The 23,553-nt window shown below is 43.8% G+C and overlaps 1 protein-coding gene across 1 annotated transcript; it reads left to right on the top strand.

Moving 5' to 3' along the window:
- The first annotated feature begins 5,013 nt into the window (after positions 1–5,013).
- On the top strand, positions 5,014–12,422 carry TNFSF13B (TNF superfamily member 13b). Its single transcript, XM_033171488.1, has 6 exons — positions 5,014–5,693; positions 5,818–5,914; positions 9,745–9,801; positions 10,678–10,790; positions 10,873–11,023; positions 12,257–12,422. The coding sequence occupies exons 1-6, from the start codon at positions 5,385–5,387 to the stop codon at positions 12,367–12,369; spliced, it is 840 nt and encodes a 279-aa protein (XP_033027379.1). The 5' UTR covers positions 5,014–5,384; the 3' UTR covers positions 12,370–12,422.
- Positions 12,423–23,553: the final 11,131 nt, after the last annotated feature.

The raw sequence follows: 23,553 nt of genomic DNA, 5'->3' as shown, positions 1-23,553 counted from the left end.
ATTATACTGTAGATGGCAGTGTTACATTTATACTTTTGATATGACTTCACCAAAGTAAGTGGCATGGACATGGTACTGTAGTGTTTCTGTGGATCTTTCTACTTAGACATGTTATTTTCTGTGGAGGAGTGAAGGATGTAACTCAATTTTCAGAAACTGCAACTGACTTTCCATTGTGTGGAAACTTTGCTTCAGGGAACTGATTGAAATGTTGGCCATTTCAAGAAACCAGAAACTTGCACAACCTGGGGAGTAGAGGCAGGTAAGCAAACCGATAAGGATCTGAGAAAGAGTATCAAACAGCAACCATAAAAATTTAGATGAGCAATTAAGTTCATAAGCCACCGCTTACCACTCTGAAAGCTGGTATTTTATCAGCAACCCAGAGCAGTACTGACATAAAGCCTTGATTCACTTGGTGAAGAAAGGTCTTCATCTGACTCTAAAAAGGTGTTTGGTGGCTCCAAGCAGGCCTCACTCCAGAGAGCATGGAACTGAGAAGGCCGTCTGCCTGGTTGCCATACTTGTGCCTCTCAGCAGGGACACATGGAGAAGGGCCTCAGAAAATGCTCATAAGGTCCAGGTATTTTGTTGTTGAGAGGGGCACCACCCCCACAACAACCACAGGAAGCTTCACAATCACACTTGATAACATATCAATATCATCTCTCTCTGGAAAATATAAGTCTTTACCTGGTGCGAAAAACATGTCAAGGAAAGCACTAGATGGATCTTACTGGGCAGAGCATTCCTCAGATGGGGAGCCGCAATGGAAAAGGCCCTCTCTGTTGTCACCACCCTCAGTCTCTCCAGAGGGGGCGGGACCTGGAGAAGGGTCTCAGAAGAAAATATAAGGGTCCAGGCAGGTTCATATTGGGAGACACATTCCAGAAGATGTTGGGATCCTGAACTGCAAAGAGTTTTATAGGTCAAAACCAGCCAGCCATGCAGTTGTAACAGAATTGGTGTTATGTCATCTGCTTGCTTTGAATCTGTCAATAGTCAGGCAGCCACATTCTCAACTTATTTTCAAAGACAGTTTGGTGGTTGACCTGCTTTTGGAGGGTTTGCACTCCCCCAGAAGGTACAAGTTTGTTTATTTGTTTTTAATAGAAATTTATTGCATTTTCCAAATTAAACCAATTACAAATACCCATACCACATACAAAACAACACAATACACCCATTACACACAAAACAACACAAATTACTTAAAAATCCTCCACTTCTTTAAAATCCTACGCTTGGGACTTCCTCACGCCCTCTCTTGTGCGTTCATTTCTATTCTTCAGTAACTTTGTAACATTGTAAAATCTAATTCCATACAACTAATCTTAATCTTACAATTATAATCATCACATTCCAAACCTTAGCTTCTTATATCCTTTCTTCTCTTAACTTAGTAAAGCTGTTGCTCTTGTTACTTCTAATTCCAACTTCAAAAATATTTTAATCAACACATTTTCATAAAAACCTAAATATTTCTTCCATTCTCATAATCCTTTTTGCCCTCTGATGTTGGAGTACCATGGTCAGCATTCCTAATAAATCTCATAAATCCCTTTACCCCACCCCCCTCCTCACCATCTTCCCCCCTCCCATTTCAATCTCCCACCAGGCTTCCCCCCAACATTTTCCCAGTCCAGATTCTTCTCCCAAAATGATACCGTTTCCTCCTCCTTCCAGAATGTCACATTTTCCTTGATACATGCAAACCAAAACATTGTCACAAAGTATCTTTTCTCCACTCTCCAATTCAAATTGTATTTCCCAGAATTATTGTTCCAAAGTTTCTGAGCTGCCACCCCAGAAGCCCATTATTCTGTCTCGGTTACCAGCTTCCGACCTCTCACGTCCAGGAAACTTCTCTTCTTGTTGTACTTGTGCCTTTTCTTCTTCAGATAAAATCTCTGGAATATAATTCTCTCCAACTGTTTCTTGGAGCAGTTCATCAGTACAGTTCTTCCAAGTACTTTGAATCTGAAAAAACTTGTCAATGACACTCTGTTGCAAAAGTTGTAATTCCAACAGTATTTTCCTCTGCACTGGAATCATTGTTGGGTCTGGAAAGACTGTGGGAACCAAACAGGCAGGAGTAGGCAGGAAATAACAAAGTTTCAGTACTTTTCCATCTTCACCACTCAAGTCCCAGCCGCCATTTCCCCCTTAGGGGGTAAACTTTCTCTCTCTATAATTCACAATCAATCGGAAGAAATAAATCAAATTTCTCAGTCTTGCCCCAAACAGGGGTTTCTTAAGTATTCAGAATCAAAACCAGCATAAAATTTCAAGCCAGTCTTAAATAGCAACAGCCAAATCCGGTGTTACTTTGATCTTGCTGCATCAGGGAGAGACGGACTTCTTCATTTTAAGTCTCTCTCCGTAAGCCTAATTACAACATTTTAAGTCCAAATTGAGGTCCGTACTTACAGATTCCTTTTTAAAATCCAGATTGAGGAAAAGTGGAGCGCTCAAGATCCAGCGGCTGGCCGCCGCTTCGTTTCCCCGGTTGGAGACAGTTTCTACAGCCCCGTGCCGGAGCCCGTTCACTCATGCCTCCCTTTTACAAGGGAAGCCTGAGAACGGGTCGGCACCACGGAGCCCGCTAGAAACCCTGGACCACGGGACTCTCTTCTGGTGGTTTGCCGGAACCCGCAGCGCGGTTGCGGGGCTCCTACCCCCGGGGAAACCGGAGCTGTCTCGGAGCTGAGACAGCTCCCAACCGCTGGAGATGGCGCTCACACCGGAAGTCTCCAGAAGGTACAAGTTTGTAGTCTAGCAGTACTCCTGGATTTCAGCTTGTCCCAAGTGGCTTATGCACAGTTTAGGCTCACCAGCCATGCCTGTGAGCCTCATCTCCCACCAGGAATATTGGAATGTGAAGACTGTCAGGAAGCTGCTACTAGCGCAGAATACAGTTTCTATGTTGATGAGGGGGGCACCACAATGGGGCTGTGTGCCAAGTCTGGAGAATGATGGAGAGACTGCCAGGGAGCTACCAGACCCAATTCAATGTGTTAGCAGTGTTAGAAGCTCAGATAAGCTAGGCACCAAATGACTCCTTAAACCAAGGTTGCAGTCCCCAGACAGAATGGCTAGACCTTTGAGAACTTAAAGAAGAAAAGTCACTTTATCCAGGGACAGTCCACATAAAGACCTATTCTTACCTCTCTTTCTTAATGGTGACACAGACCATAACACAATAATATTCTTCACAACTGTCAGCAGGGCAGTTGGTGTAAGTGAAGACAAGCTACAATTAACTATAACATCGTTAACTGGTGCTGCCGTGGCTGCCCAGAAAAAGCATTTTGGTTCCTGAAATTCATTCCGATTGTGCAGATACAATATAAAGGATAGAATTCTACAGGATGTGGTATTAGTGTGTGAAAACAGTCAAGATCCAATCATCCCCATGCATGCACCTCCAGATGGTGGAGATGTCAGGTGCCATACTGGCACCTAGGCATCTTCACTTGGTCTCAAGTGCAGGTAAAGGACCCTTGACCGTTAGGTCCAGTTGCGGACAACTCTGGGGTTGTGGTGCTCATCTTGCTTTATTGGCCGAGGGAGCCGGCGTACAGCTTCCGGGTCATGTGGCCAGCATGACCAAGCCGCTTCTGGCAAACCAGAGCAACGCACAGAAACGCAGTTTACCTTCCTGCTGGAGTGGTACCTATTTATCTACTTGCACTTTGACCTGCTTTTGAACTGCTAGGTGGGCAGGAGCTGGGACTGAACAACGGGAGCTCACCCCGTCACAGGGATTCGAACTGCCGACCTTCCAATCGGCAAGCCCTAGGTTCAGTGGTTTAGACCACAGCACCACCCACGTCCTAAGTGGCAGGTAGTCAGGTGCAAAATGTGCCTGGCTTATTTCAAACACTGGGTACTAGCATACAGAATCTTAAACAAGCAGGGATCAGCTTCCTTTGTTATGTTCAGAATTTTTTTTGGTTTGTGTTGTATACCGTTACACAAGCAGTGTTAGCTATAACCAACTGAATATTTTAAACAGTATTCGTAAGAAAGTATCAGGATTCAATATAATCTTTATGGATCAAAGATCACTGCCCAAACTAACAAAATGAATTTCAATAGGGACAAATGTAAAGTTCTACACTTACTTAGCTAGGAATAACCAGGTACACAAATATAGGATAGTGGATAGCACCATGTGAAAAGGATCTAGGGATCTTAATCAGAGCTGTCAAGTATCCGTAGACCATAAGCTTAACAAGAGTGACCTAATCAAGGGAAGTAATAGTCCCACACTATTCTACCTTTGTCTGGCCACACCTGGAGTCCTGTGTCCCGTTCTGGGCACCACAGTTTACAAAGGGTATTGACAACCTTGGAGGTGGGCACCCAAGATGGCCTGGAAACCATGTCTTATGAAGAATGGTTGAGAAATTTGGGTATGTTTAGCCTGGAAAATAGAAGACAGAGGAGATATAACAGTTATCTTGAAATATCTAAAAGGCTGTCACATGGACGATGAAGCAAGCTTGTTTTCTCCTGCACTGCAGGATAGGACACAAACAAATGGATTCAAATTACAAGAAAGGAGATTCCAACTAAAGCAATGGGAAGAACTTTCTGACAGAAATAACTGTTCAACATTGGACGGTGGTGGACTACCATTCACTGGAGGTGTTTAAACAGAGGTTGGGTGACCATCTGCCAGAGATTCTTAGCTGTGTTTCTTGCATAGCACAGGATTGGCCTAGATGACTCTTGGGTCCCTTACAACTCTTAAGATTCTATGATTCTAAACCACACTGTGATCAATGAGCCATTTCCATAAATTGGTATAGGGCTGCAGCCTTAGTGTATCAATAAGACATACATGGTCTAGGAGCTTTAACATAATAATTATTTATTAGTAACTTTTGAAAAACAAGAGTAGCATTGTTAATCCTTGTAGTTTGATAGGATTTATTTGATGATGTCAGAGTTTTAATCTGTCACTGGATTGTATAAGAGGAAAATGAAAATATCTAATTATGTCATGTTTGGTACTCAGAGCCAATACATTGTATTCTCTACACCTTGCCAAGAATTTCCTACACAACTTGCTATCTAAGAGTGCAATGGAATTCAAAATGACCAGACATTTTGATGTGGTGAAGATCATGCACAGCTGTGTAGCTGAACATCAAGCTGAAACTGAAATGAGGAAGGCGAGTTGGGGAACCACAGAAACAGAGCCATAAAGCAGAAGCAAACATTAAATGTCATGCATATAGCATCAACAGACCCACATGACAGGAAGTAAGTGCTGTCTGCATTTTGGCCACATATCTTGGATGCAACAGGCAAGATGTAGTTATTCACCAGAAAGAATCAGCTGAAGTTTTCATCTGGTGTTTAATAAAGGAGCCATGGCATTTATGAGCTACACACGAGGAAAGAGCCACATCACCACCTCCCATCCTTTTAATGGCTTGGATCCTAAAGGGTTCTTACTAATATTTCTGGGGCTTGCAGTGTTCATGTCATCTTGCCTTGCAGCAGTCTCTTTTTACTATGTTACAGCATTAAAATCAGAACTAGCAATGCTGAGCAGCAAGCTGAACTGCAGGGTCCAGACAAGGACAGCATTTCCACAGCTCTTGAGGTCTTTGGAAAAGAGCAAAGAAGCCAATTCCTTCATTCCCTACTTGAATGTATTAGAAGGTGCTTCTAGTCAGGTGAGCTGCAGACCCATTTGGAAGGAAATGTATACTTCTTTGTGTGTTCTGCAATTTCCACTCGCTTTGGGGAAGGACAGGCGTCACAGCCCTAATATTGACTTTCTGCGTATGTTGTTGGCAGCAAATTTCTTCTGGACCACATCAAAGTAGTGAAGAGATAATGTGGAGTGGACACAAACACAGGGGGAAAAGGTCTCCTCTGCAAGCAGGAGAAGCAGGTAAGTGAAAAGAGCTTAGTAAAGAAGACAGGTCCCCAAGGAGTAAATAGTCTAACAACTATGAAAGCCAGAGATGGCATGTAAGCCTTTTTGCTGGGATTGTGCCATACAGCCAAAATTATGGTAATTAGACATTTCTTTTGAAAATAGTACAGACAGAAGTACAGTGGTACCTCGGGTTACAGACGCTTCAGGTTACAGACTCCGCTAACCCGGAAGTAGTACCTCGGGTTAAGAACTTTGCTTCAGGATGAAAACAGGAATCACGTGGCAGTGGCGCAGCGGCAGTGGGAGGCCCCAATAGCTAAAGTGGTACCTCAGGTTAAGGACAATTTCAGGTTAAGAACGGACCTCCGGAACGAATTAAGTTCTTAACCCAAGGTACCACTGTACCTAGGTCTCAGAAAAACCTATTTATGTATACTACTACAGCAGCTAGGATTTTGTTAGCCCAGAAATGGTGGGTGAGTGATGTCCTAAATAATGAGGATTGGAAATTAAAAATGACAGAATATGCAGTTAGCAGGTCTAACAAATAAAGTAAGAGAACAATTAATATCAAGTATATAAAGAAGAATGGGAAAATTTTGTGGAGTATCTGGAAAACAACTACAACCATGTTTAAAACAATAGTAGGAGTAAGGTAAATTCAACAGTATAACACACAACAAAGGAATAATAAAGGATTAAGGGAATTAAATGAATATACAAGAATGGGTGGGATAAGTGGGAAAATTAAAGGAACTGGGGAGGGTGAAGAAGGGAAGTCATAAATGATTGGTTTATTTTAAAGAAAGATATAAATGGGGAAATGTTTATTTTAATGTGAATGTGGTTTTGGAAAATGTAACATTGATACAAACACACACACAGAGTGCTTTTTTCTGGGGGGAAGCAGTGGTATGCCTACCCCTAAACATTTTGTGAATCTTAAGTTTGGCCTCACTGAGGGGCAGTATTTCAATATGGGTAGGAAAATGAGAGTACCCCTAAACATTTTTAAAGAAAAAAAGCACTGTGTGTGTGTGTGTGTGTGTGTGTACGTGTGCGCATGCACTAGGGGCGAGAAATCTCAGACCTGGGGACCGAACGGCTTGATCCATTCCTTAGGATTCCCCGGGTCACGATTTTCACCAGCCTTGCTCTCCCACCTCCCTGAGAGCTTTTGCCTCGCTACAGTGTGTCCTAGAATTGTGCTTGCTTGCTCCACACCCTTTTACCTCTGGCCCCGCCCACTACTAGCATGTGGCCTCCAGTGCCGGAGGAAGCAGGTGGCGGGAGCGGGCCACCCCGGGTGTCACCACTGAGGGGGGTGACAAAATGCCAGGCGGCACTCACCGTGGGGCCTGCAATGCACCCGAGCCACAAATCTCCCCAAATGGTCCACCCGCCCCCTCTCCCTCAGCTGTTGGGCGGCTGAGTGGGAGGAGGCAGGCAAACTCCTCGGAGGCCCTACAGACAGGGGCGGAGCGAGTCGCTCTGCCGCCCGGGGCGGCAAACTTCAAGGCACCCCTCCCCAGCGCGCCCCCGTCGCGACTTCATGATGTGTGCGCAGCATGTGTGGACATGCGCAGTCCACCCAAGATGGCGGGCGTGATCGGCCGGCACCCCTTCCAACCGGCGCCGCACCACGTTTTAAGGATGCAGCAGGCGAACAGCAGCGCTGCTGTTCGCCCGCTGAAGCCTTTTAAAAGTTGCCGCGCCAACGGTGTCGATCGCGGGGGTGGGGCCTGCCCCCAGAGTGTCACCCTCCCCAGGGCGGTACCCCGAGCGGACCGCCCCCCGCCCCCTTGCTCCGCCCCTGCCCACAGAGTGCCCTGCCCTGGCTAGCCATGGGCAGCTGGCCCTGCTCCCAAGCACAGGGCATGCGTGCCACCCCAAGCGCCCGATCGGCTTGCTCCGCTGGTGGTCTCCATAAAGTTTCCCACTTAGGTTGAAAAATGTTCCTCACAGCTGGTCTGATCCATTGTTTTCACACATGGGGACCACTTCAACTCTGGTAGGTTCACTAGTGTTATTTTATCTATAGAAGGTGAACAAACTAACTACACAGATTCATTGAAGCCACATGTGTCAAAACACTGCTAAAATTTGTAAACAGTAAGGGACCTTTTGCTGGTTTTCTCTCTTACAGTATATTTGTATTATTTTACTATTAGCCTTCAACACAATTTGGTGGAAAGACACAATACAGAATTAGCAGATAAATAAATAATGGTTAATCTGTAAAAAAAAAGAGAATACTGAATCTGTGTAGATCAATATATTCAGAAGCTGTAGGTATGTCAGCATAAAAATCTGTACTATTCTGGAAAAGTAGATTCATTATGTTTTGTGTTGGTTAAATCCTATTTTTGCTCAACTTAACACCTCTACCATAGCTGCCTTTCACTTTCTATATCTGTTGTATTTAAAGGGGCAAATTTTGAAGCTCAGAACTTTTAGTTTGGTATGGTCTTACTCAAACAATTCCTCAAAAGCTAGTCAATAAAGTACTCATTTCAAAGTTTGCTTTGCTTCATTCTGCTAACTGAATTAATTTTTGTTCAGAATTGCAAATATCTGAACTTAATGCCATGAAAATAAATCTGATGACAAAAAAAAACATTCTCCATTAACCTATAATTTTTACAGTAGTACCTTGGGTTAAGAACTTAATTTGTTCCAGAGGTCTGTTCTTAACCTGAAACAGTTCTTATCCTGAGGTAAAAGTTCTCAACCTGAGGTACTACAGCTGGGTTAGAGGAGTTTGAAGTGTTTGTAACCTGAGGTACCACTGTAATTTGAGCTCTGTACTACACTCAGCTGCATGAGGAAATATTCCATTTTAGACTATTCACACAAACAATTTTAGGCAGTTCTGCAGGCCTACAAAGGCATCCCAGAACAATTACAATATGAAATATAAAAACATACATGAAAACCAAAATAAATAAAATTTCATTTTTGTAATGAACAAGTTACCAGAGTAACTTGTTTTTTACCTCACTGAATAATTTGGTGTCATCTTCAAACTTGACCTCCTAAATCCACCCCTAATTTGAGTCCATTCATGAACAAGTTTCCCACTTCTTTCCCTGAAGAGCGGGGTACAAATAGCAAAAATAAATATCAGAAAGCACTATTTTACAAAATATAGCAGTAACTTAAGTTGGGTATGGGAAACTGGATCTGGCAACTTGGTAGGATCCTTATCCTACTTAGCACTTTTGTGCCACGTTTTGACAGGTGGGTGAGGCCACATATCACATGTCAGTCACCTGGCATCACAATGACATGAAGCCTTGACAATCCATGGGCTGCAGGTCCCCCCAACACTAGTTAGGAGGAGTAATTTGAGTTTGCAGGAGGCAGGGGGCACGGCAGGCAGTGGCGGAGCAAGCCAATTGGGCAGGGCCAGCTACCCGCAGGGTGGGGCCAGCCGGGTCAGGATGCTCCACAGGGCCTCTGGAGTCTGCCTGCCCCCTCCCACTCATCCGCCATACAGCTGAGGGGGAGGCGGGGTCAGGCGGACCGTTTGGGGCAGTGTGGAGCCTGTGGGCGCCCAAGCCACCACGTCACTCTCAGGAGAGACGCGTGGCTCAGACACGCTGCAGGCCCCGTGGTAAGTGCCGCCTGGCATTTTGTTGCCTCCCTCAGTGGTGACACCCGGGGCGTACCGCCCCCACCGCACTCCTCTTCCTCTGCCCCTGACGGCAGGAGAAACACACACAGAGAGAACCTACCATCAGTATTGTTCTGCTTCTGCAGCCACTGCAGGGAAATTGTACTTTAGTGTCTCGGCTGCTAGCATGCATATTTCAGTTACTTCCTTGTGTTTCCCCCTTCAGTTTTACAGTCATGTCTTCAGTTGATGGCTGACAGCAAGCGTGACATTCAGCAACATGGTAATGCAGCATTTTTTAAATCTCATTTTACTCGTCACAAATAAATGGGCAGCACCACCTGTGATTCCATTTCACTTGCTACAGAGCAAGAAACATCAAATTGTGCTCAGCTTTTCATTTCCATTGGTAACATCCCTTCACATTTCCAATGGGAATTTGTCAGCACAGTCTTACCCTGAAATGGTGACCCTGTCTTCAAATCCTGTGCACTGCTGCTTCATTGGAGCACATGCTCAGGTGAGCGTTGTAACAGAGTTCTGTTCAGTTATTGCACTTGTTTTAGTACAGGGTTGCTACCCTGTGGGCTGCAGACTGCATCCCAAGAGGCCTGGCTTGGTTCCTTCTGTAACCTACTGTGATTTCAAAATTGACAAATTTGGGAGGGCACAAATCAAGACCCCTCAGATGTGTTCTTTCCCCCCTTTTTCTTTTTGAATAAATGGCCACGGCCACTTAGATATGCAGCACCCAAAGAGTTGACCCATGGGTCAGTCTGGCTGTCAGCCTGGAGAAATGTTAGCCATACCAGCTTGAGTGGTGCATATCATGAAATTCTCTGTGCATACTAGGGCAATCCACATTTTCTCTTTTTGCTGCACTGCTGCAGTTGTGGGGGCCCCCAACCTTCCATAAATTTTTGGTAACATGAATCATCTGTGTTAGGGAGATGGTGCCTTATTCCTGGTGACCTAAGAGAAAAACAAGCAGGTATAAAGAAGTTGTTACCACAGCTCTTTGAATATCATCTTACAGGTAGAAACGACTGATTTTAAAAAATTCACCTGATTCACTTCAAGTCAGCAACATGCCTTGGATACTAAAAGGAAGTATAAACTGATTAGCTTATTCTTACAATATATTTTGTCTTTCTTTTAGATGGGTCAAGTATAGTTCCATGGCTTCTTAGCTTTAAAAGAGGAACTGCTCTGGAAGAGCAAGGAAATAAAATACTTGTCAGAGAAACTGGCTTCTTTTTCATATATGGTCAGGTAAAGAATTCAGTAAGCTTCTGGAGTTCTGTTTTCTTAAAGTTTCATAGTGTAATCAATTTTGTCTGTCTTTATTCTTCAGGTTTTGTATACAGATGAAATGTTTGCAATGGGACATTGGATCCAGAGGAAAAAAGCTCATGTAGTTGGCGATGATCGCAGTTTGGTTACATTATTTCGTTGCATCCAAAACATGCCTCTCACTAATCCTAACAACTCTTGTTATACTGCTGGTAAATACATTATCTGTCCTTAATACATTTTGTCAAGCCCCACACACCTGGAATGAGCTTAAAAATTATCTGACAGTGTGTTTCTAAGTGGTGTGTGTGTGTGTGTGTGTGTGTGTGTGTGTGTACCACATATTTCTGCAACCATTCACTGAACTCATTAAGTTTCATACATAAATTCCTAAATTCCTTATCTTTACCTACTCAGTGGTGGTTGCCTGTGAACAGTATTCAAAGACAATAGATTCTCCTCAGTGGAGTTGTGGCTGTTATTTCAAGCTACTTTCAGCAGAATGTGCTCAGTAATTTTGACGCCTGAGTGCAAATGCTTACCTGGGTGACAAACAGTCTCTGTGTTGGGGAGGAACAGGTGCACAATTCACATGACTTCCTGCCCTTGAAAAGTGTCTATATACAGGTGAAACTCCAAAAATTAAAATATCATGGAAATGTTCATTTCTTTCAGTAATTCAACTTAAAAGGTGAAACTAATATATGAGATAGACTCATGACATGCAAAGCGAGATATGTCAAGCCTTTATTTGTTATAACTGTGATGATTATGGCTTACAGTTGATGAGAACCCCAAATTAACAATTTCAACTTTAGAGTTTTTATCAGCTGTATGCCATAATCATCACAATTATAACAAATAAAGGCTTGACATATCTCGCTTTGCATGTCATGAGTCTATCTCATATATTAAACTCCAGTAGCTAATGAAAACAATTGCTTACATAAGTGGACTTTTCCACCATATTCTAATTTTTAGAGTTTCACCCGTATGTGTATATAGACCTGAAAGCTGTGGCCACCAACTTGGGCCACAGTTTTAGAAGTCAATCTTTATTTTTTAAATTTTATTACATTTATATATTGCACTTTCTCCAAGGATCTCAGGCAGTGTATATAATTGTCCATCCCTTTATCCTCTCAAAAATCCTATGAAGTTAGGAAGAGAGTCACCCACCCAGACTGATACCATGTGTGTCACACAAGTGTTGCTTCCCAACACTTGCTGGAGACCCATACAGTCTCTTTCCAGGTATGCTCTACTTGGGAAAATAAAATTGTTGATTTGTTGTATTTTAAGTTTTATTTTACATCCTGGGACCTTATTAGCAACAGCAGCAATAACAACATTAAATCAAAGAGGTGTCTCTGGACTGAATGATAACAATCTGTACATGTTTATATGTTTACATTTCTGTAAAGATATTCAAACTCTCTTGGCAGGTATTGCAAAATTAGAAGAAGGGGACGAGCTTCAGCTCACCATTCCACGGATAGGAGCCAAGATAGTCTTGAATGGAGATGCCACTTTTTTTGGTGCAGTCAGACTTCTGTGAAGCTCTTCGTTGTTCATTGTACAAAGGGTCGGATCTGTTGTGTGTTTCATTTTTAGCTACCGTATATACCCGAGTATAAGCCGACCCGAATATAAACCGAGGCACCTAATTCTCCTACAAAAACCTGGGAAAGCTTATTGACTCAAGTATAAGCCGGTTCACCTTTGCCGCTGTGGAGGAGGAGGAGTAACGAGCAGCCCAAAAGCAACCCTTTGGGCTGCTCCTTCCTCTTCTTCCTTTGCCAAGTTTGCATTTATGCGAGCAGTTCAGGAATGGAACAAGCTGCCTGGGGAGGGTAAAGAACCGCCGTTCTTGTACACTTCTTAAGGAATGGTTGACTGGGGAGAGCGGGTGGCGGCACGAGCGGAGAGAAAGGGCTTCTTTCTCGCCACCCCCACCACCCGCCTCACTCGAGTATAAGCCGAGGGCAGCTTTTTCAGCACAAAAAATGTGCTGAAAAACTAGGCTTATACTCAAGTATATATGGTATTTGAGCACTATTTTCTGTTTTATCAACTTACTGAAAACAGGAAGCTGAATGGATGTGGTGCACCCACCTCATGTGGGTTACCAGAAATGAAACTTCTAAGGAAAATATAAATATAGCATTTGTTACATAAGCGCCTAAATAGAGCAGTCAGACCAACATCTGATCTGTGTTTGATTAATTTAGTGTTCTACTTCCTACAGTGGCCACCTGGAAATGCAACACCCCTCTACTGTTTGTCTCCTCCAACAGCTAGTATGGCAGGACTTACAATTTTCAACATCTGTTCTTTTGAGGAAGGAGGGGAGATGCATTACTATTTCAGCAGAACGTGCCCTGTGGAATGACCACCCATTAGATGTCAAGGAAATAAACTATTTGACTTTTAGAAGACATCTGAATGCAGCCCTGTATAGGGAAGTCTTTTAATGTTTGATGTTTTACTGTGTTTTTAATATTTTGTTTGGAGCTGCCCAGAGTGGCTGGGGCAGCCCGGTCAGATGGGTGGAATATTATTATTATTATTATTATTATTATTATTATTATTATTATTCCCGTAGAGTGCAATAAAACTGAATTGTTGCAATACGTCACAGAAGTACCCAATAATTTATAATTATTTTACAATTCTACCACATATGAAAAAATGGCTCTCTTCCAGACTGAAAATTATTCTATGAGACAAGCTGCATTACTTGGATCCAGGATTGGATCAAATTAGAAAATACTGATTTATTAGATCTGAAAGGACATACCTCTTTTTCTGTTTCCCTTTCAAGAGCCTGAAACCAAAAGTGGGTAAGACAAAGTGGGTGTGTAAATAATCCTATTTCTAGGCCATCTTTTCTTTTCGCAGCTTTCAGAGTGGCTGACAAAATCATTTAAACAATATCAAAATATTAATATTTATAAAGATAATTATGAAAAATATTGGAATGAGATAAATAGGAATCTAGGAATAAAAGATAAAAAGGAATCTAGAAATAAGGGGAAGAATGAATCCTCTTTTTTGGTCACCATCCTTCACCAGAGGCTACATAAACTACAGGGATGGCAGGAAGACTGGGTGGAAATGCTAAGACTGTTATCGGCACAGTCACCCTGACATCCTTGGAGGAAACTCTTGGCACTCTCCAGGTAAAGCTAGACAGTTCCGTTTCCTTCCTCAAAAAGTTCTTTTACACAAATGTAATTTTTTCCTCACTTCTTCAAAGTTTACACTGTCAGGTAAACATGATCATATTATTTATACTTCCCAGGTACTATTATTTGTAAACTCAAGTTTTTTGTTTTTTTTTAGAACAACATTACAACTTCATTTTCCTAAAAACCAATGCTTATTCCACAAAAGGTTTTGTAATAGCTGGTTACAATATTATCAGATAGTGCACATCTTTAGCCAAGATAAGAAAATAGGATTTGAACAAAAAACCTCAAAACTGCAAAGTGAACTTATTCAACCAAGCAAGAAAGTTATCTCAAGAATGTATACTGGTAATTTACTTCTTCAATGGGAACTGAAAGATGAGATTATAAAAGAAACGGCCATAAAATGGTCGCAAGATATAGGCCAGACAATTCAGGTGACTAGATGGGAAAGGTTGTGGAAAACTGATATAAATTTCACAGCTTGCTATCTAGTAAAAGAAAACAATGAAAATGTGTTATTGATGGTATCTCACCCCAGTAAAATTAGCAAAAATTTACAAAAAGCATTCAAATCTCTGCTGGAAATGCAAGAAAGAGGTGAGAACATTATACCATATGTGGTGGGGATGTAAGGTGGTTAGACCATTTTGGAATGAGATACATGAGGAGATCAAAAAGATACTCAGGAGCTCTATTTTTTTTTTAAAAAAAACCCAACAGAGTCATATTTATTGAGTCTATTAAAAAACGACATTCCCAAGGTTAAACGGAACTTATTTCTGTATATAACTGCAGCCGCAAGAATTCTAGTGGTAAAATATTGAAAAACAGAAAAAGTACCACAAATGACAGAATGGCAAGTTAAGATTTATGAGTTTGCTGAGATGGCAAAAACGATTGCTTCAATCAGGGGCTGCTCTAATCAAAAAACTATAGAAAGGTCTAAATTTGTAAATTATTTGAAGGACAATTGCTGTCGAACGTGTCTCCCCCCAAGGGGCGGGGCCTACACTCACACATACTCTGAGCAGCTCTCTGCAGCAAGTGACAAAAATGGTTTAAAATGTTTTATGTGTTCTTAATCTGCTGCACCTCGAATAGTGGTTTTTTTATAATATAATATTTCATTATCTTATTTTTGTTTGGGGTGGGACAAATGTTTAGTCAGGGCAGGGAGTAGTTTAATTTTAGCATAATTGTTTCTTGCTTTGTTTTTACTTTCACTATTTTGTTAAGTTCTTGTAGTTTGAATTTTGCTTTTTAAGGGTAAAGGGTCAGGGCTGCCAGGGAGTGGGCCTCAGCCAACAGAATGGATGGGGCAGGTTCCACCGGGGGGGGGGTTGTACTGGGACACCTGATCTCAGTGATCACGGGCAGGAGGGGGAGTCATGCTAAGACCAGACCATGTCATGGCCAAGGAGGCAGGCTTAGTCGTTGTTTGAGGACCATCCCTGCCACCAGATCTGGTCCTGACTGGAAGGATACTGGAATCAGCAACCCACATGACCTGAAAGTGTTGCTGTGCAATGCCAGGTCAATGATGAATAAAACCACTGCCATCCACGACCTGATTGTGGATGGAGGATTTGACCTGGCATGTGTGACAGAGACTTGGTTGGATGAAGCAGACAGGCCTGTCGTTGCCACTGCTTGTCCACCAGGTTTCTCTTACGCACAGCAACCCAGGTCGTGTGGGCGGGGGGGGGGGGGGGTTTGCAGTGATTTTTAGGAAGTCATTAATTTGCACCAGGTGTCCTATTGGGAGGACAGAGTTTTCTGAGTGCATGTTCTGGAAGTTGGGCAATAGCGGCAGTACAGGATTCCTTTTGGTGTACCGACCTCCCTGCTGCACCAAGGATTCCCTGCCTGAGCTGCTTCAGGTCATTCTTGGTAGTGTCGCCTGCCCTGTGGAACGCCTTCCAATCAGATGTCAAGGAAATAAGCAGCTATCCTATTTTTAAAAGAAGGGAAGTTTTTAATTTTTAATGCTGTATTGTTTTTAACACTTGATTGTGAGCCGTCCAGAGTGGCTGGGGAAACAGCCAGATGGGCAGGGTATAAATAATAAATTATTATTAATTTTACTATTATTATAGGTGAACATATCCATTTACGAGTTTGAGGCTCTTGAAAGGGAAATGGAAAAAGAGGTAAGACAAAGTGGGTATGAAATAATCCTATTTCTAGGCTATCTTATTAATATTTATAAAGATAATTATGAAAAATGTTGGAATGAGATAAAAAGGAATCTAGAAATATGGGGAAGAATGAATCTCTCCTTAATAGAAAGAATTGTGGCTTCCAGAGCAGCATGCTTAGCGTGGGGTGCCAGCTGGGTTTTCCTAAGCATGTTCATATTTCCTGGATTTCAAGGCGCGGGATGTGATGGAAGGAGATGTTGCCAATCATTTTTTTTAAAAAACAGATTTTATTATTTTCTGCATTAAACAACACATAAATCCAACACTTAAACATTTAAACAAAAATAACTAACAAAGAATAAAGCAAAGAGAAAAAGAAACAAACACATTAAACAATATAGAAATAGCAAAGAAAAAACCCATACATACCCAAACCAACACAGACTTTTAAACTTTTGGATTACTTTGGACTACTTTTAAACTTTTGGATTACTTAGAAACTTTGGATTACTTGGACTATTTGGATTACTAGTGGTGGTGGTTGGAACTGCTTGGGACTTCTGGCTCTGTGATCCCTTTGCTCTCTGAAGGACTATGCTGGCCACCTGGTGTTTACTTAAAGGATTGTTTTGATTTGGACTCCTGTGAATGTCTGAGACAATTACAACAAAGAAAGTGACCTTGAAATACCAGCTGCAGAGTGTATTGGAGATGCAAGATAGTACAAGAGCCAAGGTTGCAGCAAAAGACGCACGAAAAGCTTCAATATCAGGAATTACTCCAGAACAGATGGCATCTGCGATTGAGAAGCTAAGTGCAACTATTTTGGATTTGTCAGAAAAGGTGGGAAAAATAGGAGAAGATGTGAAACAAACACAAATTTCAGTGAACACCTCAGTGAATACAGCTACAGAAAAATTACAAACTGAAATAAAAGACTCCACTCAGAGATTGGAAAAATCTATAGGTGCTATTGAGGAAGGAGTCAAGCAAAACAGAGAGCAAATTGATAAAATTGCTAAAGAGGTGACTGTTTGAAAAAAGGAAACTGAGGAATTTAAAGAAGTTAAAGAAAAAATAAGAACAGTAGAGACGAAATTGGAGAATATTGACTTGGGGAAAAATTGAAAAAATTGGCTCACAGCAAAGGAATGTAGAAGAATATCTTGCCTTTCTGCAACTCCGAGAGAGAGAACGGAACATCCGCTTAAGAGGACTTCCTGAACTAGAAAAGGACAGTTTGAAGGACTTTATAGTTAATGAATTCTCCACATTCTGGCAGCTGGAAGAGAGTAAGGTCTCAGCATCCATAGTGAAGGCCTTTAGATTTGGATCTAGAGGAAAGAAAGGATCCAAAGGGGTCAACGACTGTTTGATTGTATTACAGGATAGACACCAAAGAGACCAGATTTTGGACCTACACTATAAGAATAACCTGGTGGTTTAGCAGAAGAAGATAATATTTTTTAAAGACATCCCCAGATACTTCCTGGATAAGAGAGTTTCCTATAACGACTTGGCATCTGAATTGAGGACTAGGAAGATTCCTTACAGTTGGGAGTTCCCAGAGGGTTTGGCGTTTACATTCAAGGAGAGGAAAATCAGAATAAGATCCCCGACCGACAAGCAAAAGTTCTTGGACAAGCATTTGGAAGATTTTAAAGGATCTGCATTAGACCCGGCATTTTTGTACCGGCCTCCATTGCCAGGGATACCGGGACCAGAAGTGCCAGAAAAAGACAAGAAAGGAGAGGCGACTGGAGGAACAGATTAAAAGATGGCCTTGAAATTGATGACATGGAATGTTCGGGGATTGAATCAGAGACCGAAGAGACACAGAGTTTTTCACAGCTTGGAAAAGAAGAAATTGGATATTGTTTGCTTACAGGAGACCCATGTAGTCCGACAACACAGAAGAATTTTAACAAACAAAAAATTAGGCCAAGAATTCATTTCATCGGATAAAGTCAAGAAAAGAGGTGTGGTAATTTATGTAAAAGAAAAATATAGCCCAAGACAGTTATTTAAAGATGAAGAAGGGAGATACATTGCTATTGAGATAAAAGTACAAGGCGAAAAAAAATTGATACTGGGACTTTATGCACCAAATGAAGGAAAGTCAATTTTCTATAAAAAAAATCCATGAACTGCTACTGGACTATTTGGATTATAAAATAGTATGTCTCGGTGATTTTAATGGAGCAGTCTCCACGTTAATGGACAGATCTCAAAGAACTAAAATAACAAATGATGGGAAATTGCCAAAGACTTTTTTTGAAATGGTTGACAATTTGAATTTGGTAGATGCGTAGAGATTGAGAAATCCAACTGAAGCAGAGGCAACTTATTTTTCAGAATCTCAGAAGTCATGGTCGAGAATAGATTACATCTGGATTTCAAATGAATTGACACCAAAAATACAAAAAGCAGAAATTGGTCCCAAAACATATTCGGATCATAATCCTGTACAATTGAATTTAAAAATAATTTCCAAGGACTCCTTTAGATGGAGAATGGACGATGCATTGATGAGAGATGCCAAGTTGATAGAAAGAGCTGCAAAGAAGATGAGGGAATATTTTCAAATTAATTTAAATGCTGAAGTGGAAAAGAGAATTGTTTGGGATGCAAGTAAAGCGGTAATGAGAGGGTTCCTCATAAGTGAAAAAGCAAAAAAGAAGAAGCTGCAAAACATGGAAATGGATAGACTTTTGAAATTAATTAAAGGAAAAGAAAAAGAATTAAGAGGCCACCCCAAAAGTCAAAAAATTCAAAAAGAAATTAAATACTTGCAATCCCAATATGCAAAAATCATGAATCAAGATCTTGAATGGAAGCTAAAATTGATGAAGCAAAGAACCTTTGAATCGGAGATGTTGCCAATCATGACTGCTAGGGCCAAGGCCGAAGGCCCCCCTGATGCTTTGGTCTTGCAGGTGGGAGAAAATGATTTGCCTAGCCGAAAAGGTGTGGACTTGCTTCTGAATATAAAAAGGACTTGGACTATTTGGCTTTGACCTTCCCAAAAATGACTCTTATCTGGTCGTGAATGTTGGAGAGACGCATTTGGCGTGGTAGTACTAACCCAGCCGGAAACGCCTGAATCGTTCAGTGGCACAGAAGGTGCACATGCTTGGTGGCTGAGTGATTCCACATCCCAATATAGTTTACAACAAGATGACTTTGTTTCAAGATGGGGTTCACCTCTCTGATTGGGGAAATGACATGTGGTTGACTGACATAGCAGAGGGCTTGAAGTATTGGTTGCAGTTGTGAGGGTATGTGGCGGCGAGCCCTTCTTGGGCTCTTGTGGCGGTTAGGCATTGGGTGACCTTATGATGTGGGAGGGGAGATTTTGCTACACTGAAAATAATGCATTGGTCAGTCTGATGTTTGGATTTTTAATTCATTTCAGTGAGTCTACTCTGAGTAGGACTAGCATCTGAGGCAACCTGTGTGTGTGTGTGAGTGTGAGAGAGAGAGGAGGGAGGGAAAGCTATAAATAAATTTACATAGCAGGAGGAGGGCAAATGAGGGCTGACAGCAAAAGGATGCGATAGCTGCATATTCCTGCATTGCAGAGGGCTGGACTACATGATCCTCAAGAGAGTCCCTTCCAACTGTACAATATTATAATTCTAGGGGAAAGGAGCTCTAACTCTCCCACAGTGGTTCTAGGCACTACTATTATAGACAAATCCAACCTGTTGAAGGCTTTGTTTTAAAGGGACCTGAGCTATACATACTGGTATATCACGTTTCTGTAGGGATGCTTGGCATTTGTTGAAGGATGGAAGCCACCTTGAGTAGACCTTTTGAGAAGGAATGCAGGGTATCAATGACAAAAAAACAAAAAAAAACTGGGTCAAGATAGACATGACATTAATTGTGGGAACGTGATTAACCTAAACTCTTTATTTTGTTATGTTTCCCCTAGGATTTTGTCCTATAGACAGGCCTTACGTTTCCCCAAACCTGTCTATGCCCCATTGATTTTAAATTGTTTAAGATGCTGTACTTAAAAAGATGGAAAGTACTCAATGAATTGACAGCTTCTTTTTCTAGTGTAATGTTAATAAACTGACAGTGCAATGCCAAGCATGTCTACTCAGAAGTAAGCCCCAATGTGCTCAACTGAATTTACTCCAAAGTAAGCAGGTGTAAGATTGCAGCCTCTTGCGCTGCTTCTCCTGAATTCTCGCTGTTCCTTCTTCTCACTTTACTCAAAATGTGAAATCCTTGCATCTAATAGGGGGGGGGGGGATCTACTGACAGGGTTAGGGAGCTCACGAAAAATCCCAGCCCCGAATAGGAGGAATCTGGGCGGGGGAAAGCTCTGCAGGCTGCAGGAGCTCCCATGCAGTAGCCCTCGCCTTCCCCACCCCCACCCCGACTGGGGAGAGGCAGCAGTCGCAGACCTCGGAGCTGCCAGGCGGAGGGAGATGGTCGCAACCCTCACAGCCCAGAGCCCCAGCCGGCCGCTGCCATTCTGCTCAAGCCCCGCCCCCTGTCGATCAGAGCGGGATTCTCCCGGTCCTTCCCTCGCACCGGCCAATTGGATGCTCCGCTGAGCAGCTCCGCCCCCTCCTGTTAAATCTTGGCCCTTCGCTGCTTAGTGCTTGACACACTTAAAGGGCTAGAGTCCTACCACCGCCTCTCCGCCCCCCCCCCTCCAAATCTCGGCACCGGACTCTCGCCCGGGCGCCTCCCCCCGGTATCAATATGGCTAACCTGATCCAAAACACCCACCCCCCCACACGAAAACGAAGTTCACCACAGCCAATCACAAAGAAGCAACCGCACCCTGGCCCAACCCCAATTTCTCTCAGCACCAAAGGAACATGCGCAAACGACGCTGACACAAAAACCCGCACATACATTAAGCACACTGGAAACCTCGCCTCCCGACCCCCCCCCATGGCCCCCTCCACCTCCCCCCCCCTTTTCTTCCTAATGTAAGCCTAATGCTCAACAAATGAAACTGACCTCTGGAAAATGAAAGTTGAAAAAAGAGACATTGGCATGACTCTGTAAACCAAGAAATCTTTAATAACAATAATAATAATAAAGACGAGCCACATCAGTTAACCCGGGGGCAGGGCTAACCTCCAAGGGGGCGGGGCGAGCGTCTAGAGGGTGTCCCGCCCCCCATGACACCCGTCCTCTCCCTGCCTGCCCAATCTCTTCGGGAAAAAGCCGCCTCTGCCCCCCCTGCCGTTTCCCATTGGTCTGCGGGTGATGTAGACGCTCAATCCCCGCCTACAAGTTGGACCGTAGTAATGTATAAGGGGAGACGGGGTGGGCGAATCGAACTCAGGCGCCTGGGCGGGGGGAGGCGATGAGACAAAGGGCGCTCGATCCTGCAGAAGAGACCAGAGGGAGGTTCGAAAGATTCGAGCCCCTTCCTTGTCCCTCGGGAAATGAGTGAAGGGTGGCGCCGGGGCGAATTCTCCCCTGGCTTCCCCCTTTGCCATGTTTTCAAAGGGCCGTGGTGGTGCTGGGGTTAAAAAGGTTCCTCGGTTCTCCCCCCCTCCGCCCCGTCGTTTCTTGGGTGGAGTCAGGCCAGGCAGGAAGCCCCTTACTGATTGGCTGGATCGGATTCTCAGCTTTGCGAGCGCGCGGATTAAATACTGTTCGTGGAAGAAGCTGTTAACCCTTTTTGCTCCAGTAGTTCCTCCAAAGCGTTTTGGGATGGAGAGGCAGAGCGGAGCATCTTTTCCCGGTTCTGGAGAGCGCCCCCCCCCCCCCGCTGATTGAAAGCCTTAGCTGCCCGTGGGAAATTGTTTCTTCTCGCTTTACGCTTCTCTTTCCGCCCTTGACTCAAGGCGGCTTACAGATAAAGGAAGAGCATCCTAACGGGGGACAGCAACGGGGGACTCCAGAACGCGGCGTCACGAAGGTAGCGGGACAGGCGTGTCCCCCTCGTCTTGCAGAAGAAATGGCAGGAAAGCCACATGAGGGGCCCTTCCCTTCCTCGGGGCAGACCGCTCGCTCTAACCGCTCAGCGCTCCTTCCCGGGATGGCACCCGCCTTTCCCCACCTCTGCAGGGATGACACCCGTTCCCCCCCCCCCCCGCCTGCCTGCCTGCCTCCTCCAGCCGGGGGAAGCTGCGCCTCTTCGCCGCTCGCTGCAGGCTTGGGAGTCGCGGGAATCTGCGCCACTTTCGAACAACTCCCCCCCCCCCCGAAACTCACCTGCCAGGCAGCCCACGCACCCGCTCGCACAGTGACGGCGACGCCTTCCTCCCCCCATCTTTTCAGGAAACGGCTTCTGCCCTCCCCCGCCGCCGACTCTCCAGTTAACTTCCCCGGGGCCATTTCCGATTGGTCCGTGGGGTTCGTAGGCGCTCAATCCACGCCCACAAGTTGGACCGATTGAAATCAGCTGCTGGTCTCCCTTTCACAATGGGGGGGGGGAGTTAGTTGTCGTTCTCCCTCTCTCTTTCTCATCGGAAGCTAGAGGAGAGAGGCAAAATTGCGCGCGCTTTAAAGACCAGAAACACCACACAGGACAAACTTTTTTTTAAAAAAAGTCCCTTTGAGGCAAGCGAGGCTGTATTCCCCAAAGCTAGAGGCAGAAGAAACAAAACAAAACAATATTGATTTACAAACCCGGCCGCTTCCCACGGGATGGGGGGGGGGAAGCTAAAGACACGTGTCAAATCGTTTTAATGAAATAGCCCGCGAGCCTAACTTCATATTAGGGAGGACACAGTGGTGTAGGAAGGTCAAGTGGTACCGGTGCGGATTTTTTTTTTTTTTTTTGTCAAACAGAGCTGGGGAGGTGATCACAATGCAAATCCTGCCTTCTCTCCCCCCCCCCGTCAAAGAAAGCCAAGCAGGAGATGCTGCTGCTGGTCCTGATCCTGCCTTGCCTCCTCAGACCAAGGGCTCCTTTTCGCCTCCCTCCTCTACTCTCCACCCGTAAACCAGCGTGTGGTCTCGATCTCCCCCCTCAAACCAGCTGGACTGCAGCGCTCTCCCAGGCACCGCTTCTCCTCGCCCCCACCCCCAAACCAGCAAGAGAGCTTGAGCACATAACACCATTCCTGGCCTGACTACACTGGCTACCAGTTAGTTTCCAAGGCCAATTCAAAGTGCTGCTTTTCACCTATAAAGCCTTATGCAGTTCAGGACCCCAATACTGTGCCTCAAAGACCACCTCCCCCCATATAAAGCACCCTGGGCCTGGCTTTCATCATCTGGCAGATCTGGAGGGTGGCAATGTGAGAATGGTGGTTTCAGTGGTGACTCCCTGTTTGTGGAATGTTCTGGATAAAAATCCTTTTTAACCAGGCCTTTGCCTCTTAATTATCTTTGGCCTTGAGTGGGTGGAATGTTTTAATCCTGCCTTTTAAAACAGGATTTCCCTTTAGGGTCTTTATTTTTTTATTTTTTTATGGTTTC

This window comes from Lacerta agilis, chromosome 1 (assembly GCF_009819535.1).
Source record: "Lacerta agilis isolate rLacAgi1 chromosome 1, rLacAgi1.pri, whole genome shotgun sequence".
NCBI lineage: Eukaryota > Metazoa > Chordata > Lepidosauria > Squamata > Lacertidae > Lacerta > Lacerta agilis.
Note: the sequence above shows the minus strand (reverse complement) of the source record. Positions and strands in the feature narration are given on the sequence as shown.